The 7,917-nt window shown below is 35.4% G+C and overlaps 1 protein-coding gene and 1 non-coding gene across 3 annotated transcripts; both read right to left on the reverse strand.

The window, feature by feature from the left end:
• Positions 1-974: 974 nt before the first annotated feature.
• LOC116582144 (SH3 domain-binding glutamic acid-rich-like protein 3) lies at positions 975-4,509 on the reverse strand. 2 transcript variants are annotated; one of them, XM_032329559.1, is made up of 3 exons: positions 4,351-4,509; positions 1,668-1,835; positions 975-1,259 (listed from the first exon to the last, which is right to left on the reverse strand). In XM_032329559.1, the coding sequence occupies exons 1-3, from the start codon at positions 4,396-4,398 to the stop codon at positions 1,194-1,196; spliced, it is 282 nt and encodes a 93-aa protein (XP_032185450.1). In that variant the 5' UTR covers positions 4,399-4,509; the 3' UTR covers positions 975-1,193. The 2 variants fall into 2 exon arrangements, with proteins under 2 accessions (XP_032185450.1, XP_032185449.1); XM_032329558.1 differs by having other exon boundaries at positions 1,662-1,835.
• Positions 4,510-6,052: 1,543 nt separating this feature from the next.
• LOC116583755 lies at positions 6,053-6,155 on the reverse strand. Its single transcript, XR_004282869.1, has one exon. It is a non-coding gene; the product is annotated as a U6 spliceosomal RNA (small nuclear RNA).
• Positions 6,156-7,917: the final 1,762 nt, after the last annotated feature.

Consider the following 7,917-nt stretch of genomic DNA (forward strand, 5'->3'; position numbering starts at 1 on the left):
AAAGGAGAGAAAGAAAGAAAGAATCCAGAAATGATGGTTTTTTAAGTTCCTCAGATCCTTAAAAAGTTCGGTAAATGTTGAAAAGCACTGATTTAGTAGCAGTGGGCAAATATCAGAATAGTAAAACTAGAAGCAGGGATAGTACAGGTAGTACCTGCAATAGTACAGGCAAGACTAATGAGGCTATGAACAAAGGTAAATAGCTGGAGAGCTAGAGAATTGTGGGGTAACTGGGGTGTTAAGACTCATATAGGGTTTGGTAATAGATTGCATGAGAGTGAGGGAGTGGGTGATATGGATGACTCTCAGGTTTCTGTCTTGGAGTTTGAGTGGATGGAGGTGCAATGCAACAAGATAGAAACCACAGATAGAGAAACAAATTTGGAATAAGACTACAATTTTAGGTCAAAGGTATAGGTAAAGAGAAGAGTGACCTAAAGTTGTTATTCTTTAATATCAGTTCCCAGACTTTAGTGTACAAAAAAAAAATTACCTGAGGAGTCTGTTAAAATACAAATTCCTATTCTCTCCCCAATTTCCATTTAGGAAGAATTGGAATGGGGCCCAGTGATCTGCTTTTTTTTTTTTTTCTTTTTTAAAAATATCTCCAGTACAAGCTCCTGGGTGGCTCATTCAGTTAAGCTTCTGACAATTGATTTCAGCTCTGGTCATGATCTCAGGGTTGTGAGATTGAGTCCCATGTCAGGTTCCACACTTAGCATGGAGTCTGCTTAAGATTCTCTCTCCCTCTGCCTCTGCCCATTGGTGCTCCCCCTTTCTTTCTCTAAAATTAAACAAATAAAAGCTATAAACAGCCCCAATACAGTTTGTAAACTTCTTAAAAATGTACTGAGAAACATTTAAAAATAAAGCTGAAAGCTAATTGAAAATTGCACTATAAATCTATTTCATGCCTATAAATTGACAGCTACTAAGTGACTTAAAAAAAAGTTTGACCTTGATAGAAATTTAATAATTTTTTACAAAGCTTTGTAAAAGGTTCACTGCAATGAGAAATGATTTTAATGCAAAATTGAAATTGTAAGAGCCCCTGTGTTAGTGATTGCAAGTTAATCTAGATATCAATTAACTTTAATGAAATACTTCAATTGTTCTAATTTAAAATAACCAATGTATATGGAAGTATAGGCAGATCCATCTCAGTAAACATCTTTTGTATCATCACTGCACATTCATTCCATCTTGAGGAATTTCAGAATCTCTTTGTTCTCCTTTGCCTTGTGAAACATTTCAAAATCCTAAAAGGAATTAAGATTAACTTGTAATATCAGTGTTATTATTTCCACTTATGAAATCATTAAATTCAAGTGTCTAGGTAAGTTTGTTAATTATCTTGTCTGTGCCTTTGCAAACATCTGCCAGCTAAGTTAGATAAAGAAAATTCCCCTTGATATCAGTCATTTCATACTATAATGTATGATGAACAATACTGTGTATCTCAAAACAAATAGCATGATATTCTTTCCTTTTATGATATATTTTTTTTTCATAATGAAGCACACATTGCCTTATCTTCAGGAACATAATTAAGTTATTGTATAAATGAAGAAACCTGGCCCTCACAACCCATAAATGTATTGTTTCCCCATGTATATGACCTTAAGACATGAAATGAAAACAAAATAAAAATGGACATTTACTCTTACTCCACAATATTCTTGGCCATTGAATATCTGAGGTGGTAGTGCCTTAGGGGTGGAAACTTTCATCCTCATTTCTTGAAGTACTTTCAAACTGACAGAAATATCTATTAATTCATACTTTATTTGGTAAATATCTAAAATTCTGGTAACTTCTTCTTGTCTCTGCTTCACCTACATAGGCAAAAATAGAGAGAGATAGAATGATGTTATTAACTGCTCCTAATGGTTTATGTTTTATTTTGTCCATTCATTATGCTATGGAAGAGGAATAGCTTTTAACCCACTGAGCCACCCAGGCGCCCAAGAGGAATAGCTTTTAATGCTGTGATGTTTCTTTGAGGAGCAAAAATTAGGTAATTTTCTTTTGATAAACACATACACACATATTTAGTATATATGTAATATGTAAATATGTTTAATGTGTATATGAAGAAATATAGTAAGTTTTCAGTAGGAACTTGAAATCTCTAATGGGCTATAAATATTTGCTATATTGATTTCATACTGTACACGAAGTGGTATGACATTCTGCTAACAGTTGAAGCACACTTTTCAACTCATTACTACATTAATTTATGCTAATATCTATGGTAGCTCTGTATAGGAAATGGACATGATACCAGGTTTATACCTTTGAAAGAACATACTACATGTTCTACCATAATCAGAGACAATGCCTAAGTACAGAGATAAAATCCACAGAGTAAGAAAATAAAGTATATCAGACAATTAAGATTTATAAATAATGTAAGTGAATGAAAGTCATCAGTTCTTCTATATCCTCTCAGATGAACTGTAATATTTGTAGTAATATCCTCACATTGTCTTTTCCTCTGAAACACTACTGCTAAAATAAAATTGTAATAATTGGTTATCTTTTAAGTATATTTTATAACTGCATTTTTTGTTAATCACTAAAATAAATCTTAAAATTTGAGTTTTCTACATTTTCACATGATAATCTTAGGCAATTTTGCCACATAAATCTCTGATACTAGAATGAGAAAACATATCTGAAAGCAATTTGACAAGTACAAACCCCAGCTTATTCAAGTATGATTTCTGCAAAAGTGCATGGCAGAAAGCTTTTTGTTTGATGACTTGAAAATATAATCCAGTCATGGCTAGAAAACCCTGTCTATTTACAACTGATCGATGAGAGGTTTCTGAAATTCTATTATGCAACATTTTTATTTTCTGAGGCTCATTAGTTTTTAAAATGCAAAAGCATGGTGCATGTGATTTGTCACATTTTTATAATGTTTTTCCAAAACTTTTTCAGAGGAACATCATGAAGAGTACAGTTGCATAGACCAGTACTAGTCTAAATGTGGTTCGTTAGACCAGCAACATCAGCTTTATCCCACTCTAAAACTACAGTATCTGGGAGTGATTCCCAGGAATATTTTAACAAGTATTCCAGATGATTTTTATGTTACAGTTTGAGAAACACAGACCAACAGTTGGGTGAATCTTCTGTTTCATCCATTGTGGTCCTTATTGATTCCAAATTATTCTCTCTTACAAACTTTTAGTACTGTATCTGATAACATAAATCACAATGTTAAAAAATAGTCAAAAGGCCCAAAATTTTCTTTTTAAAAGTGTTTCTTATTATTGTTGTTTCTTAATATCTGGTTGAAACCCTTAATCAAGTTGATAAAGCTTTCTGCAAAAGCAATGTACTCTTTCTAGGCTGAGATCAAATTTCACTGCTCCTTGCATCTATCATGGTGTCTTGACACACAGTAGTGGGATGAATGTTAACCATTCATAATCGATTTCAAAATCTTCAGTTTTTGTGCTTCTCCCAAACCTTGGCAGAATGATGTTCTTAGCCATATAATGGTCCTTCTATAGCTAAGCTGCCTGATGTGATAACCATTAGCCAGCCACATGTGAGTACTGAGCACCTGAAGTGTGGCTAGTCCAAAATAAAATTCTCTGTAAGTACAATATGCATACTGGATTTTGAGGACTTAATATGAAAATAATATATGCAACATTTCTTTTTATATATTGATTATATGTTGCATGATAACATTTTGTATATTTTGTGTTAAATAAAATATATTAAAATTAATCTCATTTATTTTATGTCACTATTAGAAAATTTAGGATTACATATGTGGATCACAATGTTGGAAACCACTATTGAGCAATATTTCCTACAACCTGGCCAAAATAATTCATCTAAACTGTAGTCTAAGACATGCCTGATCTATGCAAATATATGTTCTTCTTAGAAATTACCAGTTTGCCTGGGGTTACCCAGGCTTCTCTGAGGATTTTGGCCATTCACTCAATGGCATTTCCCTCTCCTATCCTAAACAGTGTCCTTTATCTCTTCCATCTCCCATCCTAAACATCCTAAAGAACAGGGTTCTTTATCTCTTCCATTTAAAACAACTGCAGGTGTATTGGAAATACTTAAATTAGTTGAGCTCAGGACCCAGAAACCTTCTAGACGGGCTAGTTCTTGGAGCACAATCTGGGTGAGGACAATAAGCCCCTTCCTTGTTCTCCCCTGCACCTTCCATCCTTGAAAACCTAGAGAGGAAGGAGCTGAAGTGTGAAAGGCAAGGAGGAGATGGTATTGTGTTAGAACAATCCTGAAATCCCCAACTAGAGTGTCTTCACTCTAGTCTTGTTTTTTGCCCTCTGAGGCCCCTTTCTTTCCACTCACCTCCCTGGATCCAGACACGCTGGTATAATAGATTTTAATGGAGCTCATTATTTCCACTACAAGGTTACTTTGGAGAAGTAACTCAAAATCAGTCACTTCACTACTGTTTCAGGCTGAGCTATACAAAGCCCCAAACCCTGGCCCTGCCCTTTTCCAAGGCTGTTGCTAAGGGCCATTGGCCTGAACACTTGGGATTGGCTGTGAAACTAGTGCTCTTATGGCGCAGGAACGTTGCTGCCTGGTGACTGCTGTCCTGGGGGGAGGGGAAGAACTCTGGGGTGTTAAACTCCTATTAAGGCGTCTTTTCTCTCCTCATCTGCTAGGCGCTGGGGAAGATTAGATGGAGAACTAATGGACTCCATGTTCTTATTGCTTCTCCCATTTCCCTGCATGGGGATGGTGGTAAGCATTCGGTTTTGCGTCTGCAAACCTGAGGCACAAAATGACCAAAATACATCGTGATGAGTAAAGAAACAGAAGAAGTAAAACTTGCATTGCCTAAGTTTGTAAGGACAGAGTAAATGGTGCCAGTGCTTACTTGGACAGGAAGGGATCACCAAAGCAACTTTTGATACATTTTTTCTTAGCCCAGGAAAGTGCCTCCTTTCCCTTTTCGAGGTGCCCCTCCCTTTTCGAGGACAGAGTGCCTTCCTTCTGGGAGTTGAAATTTTGGTTTATGTAATAGTGGGTGCAATAGTGGCTGACTCTCTGAGCACTTCCTCCCTCTATCCCATGTAAAAAGATGACCTTGTGCTTTAATGTCCATTTCCTCTTCAATACATTCATAGCTCATTATTCTAGCCTTTATTTTCAAGTAGTTAAAGATAACAATGATATTTATAGGATTTTTTGGATTTGCCAAAAATGAGTAGTGGAAATTGACAGTGAAGGACTAAAAATCCTCAGCTCCTGCTTTTGTGTGAGGCAAATTTGGATTCCATGGATCCACAACTGAATAATTGTGGATCTTTGGCAAATTACTTCTTTCTGAATGTCATTTTCTCAATCATTAGAGTGTGTATGGTGATGCCTACCTAACAGTATCAGGGTGAGGAATAAATGAGTTGAATATGTAACAGTATTTGGCACGTGAACTGGTATGTCAGTAGTTCAGAAAATGATCATTATTATTGATGATAAGTGTCAGACTGCTTGCATGATGTTTGGGAACAAGCACATCAGCATGAATAAGACGAAACATTTACCTTCAGGTTACTTAGCGTGATAATTGATAAGGTGAGGTAAAAGCAATGTAGAGAAATCTAAACCAGGCTAGATGGGTCAAGGCAGTTATCCCTGAAGAAGTGAGAGCTAATCAGAAAACTGGAAGATGTATAGTATGCCAGGAAATTATATGAAGAAATTTTAGGTAGAAGGAATAGTCATGAAGAAATGTAGTAAATGGGGCTTTGGGAGAAAGTTGGAGGAATAGAAACTGAAAAATAAATAGGAAAAAAAACCCACATGGACCTTCAGGTCTCATGTTAAATTTTTACCCTAAATCTTTTCAAGGCTGTTTTTTGTTCTATAAAAATGTAAAAGTACATCTTCACCTTCTCTCTGCAACCCTCCTCCCAGAGAAAACTGTTATGAACAGTTTGATCTGTATCATTTTTTCACAAACATAATTACATCTATTAAGTCAGTTACAAGAGAAAAAGTCACTTATAATAGGAAGTTAAGTAAAAAGACTACTTTTTTAAAAAATATGGAATACTTCATGAATTTGCATGTCACCCTTGCACAGGGGCCATGGTAATCTTCTCTGTATTGTTCCAATTTTAGTGTATATGCTGCTGAAGTATGCACAAGTAAACACCCTTTGAAGTGAGACTGCCTGGGTTCAAACCCAGATTATACTACTTATAACTGTGTAATATAAGGCATCCTACCTAACTTCTCTGAGCCTGTTTTATCATAGGTGAAATGGAAATAACAATATTTTACATAAATGCTATTATGGTTACATTAATGTATGTGAAGTATTAAAAAATTGCCTGGTACATAGTATACACTCAACACATGATGGAATCATATTGTATATATTGTTCTGTAACTTGCATTCCACTAGTACAGATGAAGGAAATATAGTGTACAGATTAAGAGCATGGGTTCTAAGTCTAATTGTGTGATGCAAATCCTAGTTTCATCATTTACTAGAATTGTGAACTTCAACATATATATAACATTTCTTTATTTCCTTTGTAAAGTGAAAATAGTAGCCTATACTTTTTTAAGTTTTTATTTGAATTCCAGTTAGTTAATATACAGTGTAATAGTAGTTTCAGGTGTATAATGTACTGATTAACACAACCATACAACATCTAGTGCCCATGACAACAAGTGCACTCCTTAATCCTCATCACCTACTTAACACCGCCCCAACCTCTATTCTGTTAACCACCAGTTTGTTCTCTATAGTTAAGAGCTAGTCTTTGGTTTGCCTCTCTCTTTTTTTTTTTTTTTTGTACCTTTGCATTTTTTTTCATAAATTCCACATATGTGTGAAATCATATGGTATTTGTCTTTCTCTGATTTATTTCACTTAGCAAAGTACTCTAGCTTCATCCACATTGTACCAAAAGGCAAGATTTAATTCTTTTTTATGGCTCAGTAACATTCCATTATGTCTGCATATACACATACACATACATATACATATAGATAACACGTCTTTTTAAAAACTATTTTATTTATTTTTTAAAAGATTTTATTCAGTTATTTGACACAGAGAGAGAGAGAGATCACAAGTAGGCAGAGAGGAAAGCAAAGAGAGACAGGGGAGCCAGCTCCCTGCTGAACAGAGAGCCCAATGAGGGGCTTGATCCCAGAACCCTGAGATCATGAATGACCTGTGCTGAAGGCAGAGACTTAACCCACTGGACCAGCCAGGTGCTCCTAGAAAAGAGTTTATTTATTCATTTGTCAGAGAAAGAGAGAGAGAGGGCACAAGCAGAGGGAACAGCAGGCAGAGGGAGAAGCAGGCTGCCCTCTGAGCAAGGCCCTTGATGTGGTACTCAACCCCAGGACACTGGAGATGATTACCTAAGTTAAAGGCAGATGCTTAATTGACTGAGCCACCCAAGTGCCCCTAGATATCACATCTTCTTTATACACTCATCAATACACGGAGACTAGGGCTGTTTCCATGATTTGACATTTGTAAATACTGCTACTATAAACACCGGGGTGTACATATCCCATTGAAATACTATTTTTGTATACTTTAGGTAAGTATATAGTAGTATAATTGCTAGATAGTAGGGTAGTTAAGAAGAATTAATACCTATTTTTCTCAAATTATTCTGAGAAATAGAAAAGGAAAAGAAACTTCAAAATTCATTCTATGAGGCACCCAAAACAAAATAAAGACAGCACTAAAAAAAAAAAAAGACAACTAAAGACCAATATCTCTGAGAAACACAAAGGCAAAAATCCTCAATAAAATATTAGTAAAATGAATCCAATCATACATTTAAAAAATTGTTCACCATGACCAAGTGGGATTTATTCCTAGGTTGCAAGGGTGGTTCAGAATTCACAAACCAATTGATGTGATACATTACA

This window comes from Mustela erminea, chromosome X, assembly GCF_009829155.1.
Source record: "Mustela erminea isolate mMusErm1 chromosome X, mMusErm1.Pri, whole genome shotgun sequence".
NCBI classification, from domain to species: Eukaryota; Metazoa; Chordata; class Mammalia; order Carnivora; family Mustelidae; genus Mustela; species Mustela erminea.

Bases quoted from the DNA above. Each gene is read 5' to 3' on its own strand.
- LOC116582144 (XM_032329558.1), bottom strand. From the start codon at position 4,398: ATGAGCTCCATTAAAATCTATTATACCAGCGTGTCTGGATCCAGGGAG. The intron at 1,836-4,350 runs GTGAGTGGAAAG...TTGCCTATGTAG, and splicing joins GCGTGTCTGGATCCAGGGAG to GTGAAGCAGAGACAAGAAGA. The intron at 1,260-1,661 runs GTAAATGTCCAT...AATTCCTTTTAG, and splicing joins AAGAATATTGTGGAGTAAGA to GATTTTGAAATGTTTCACAA.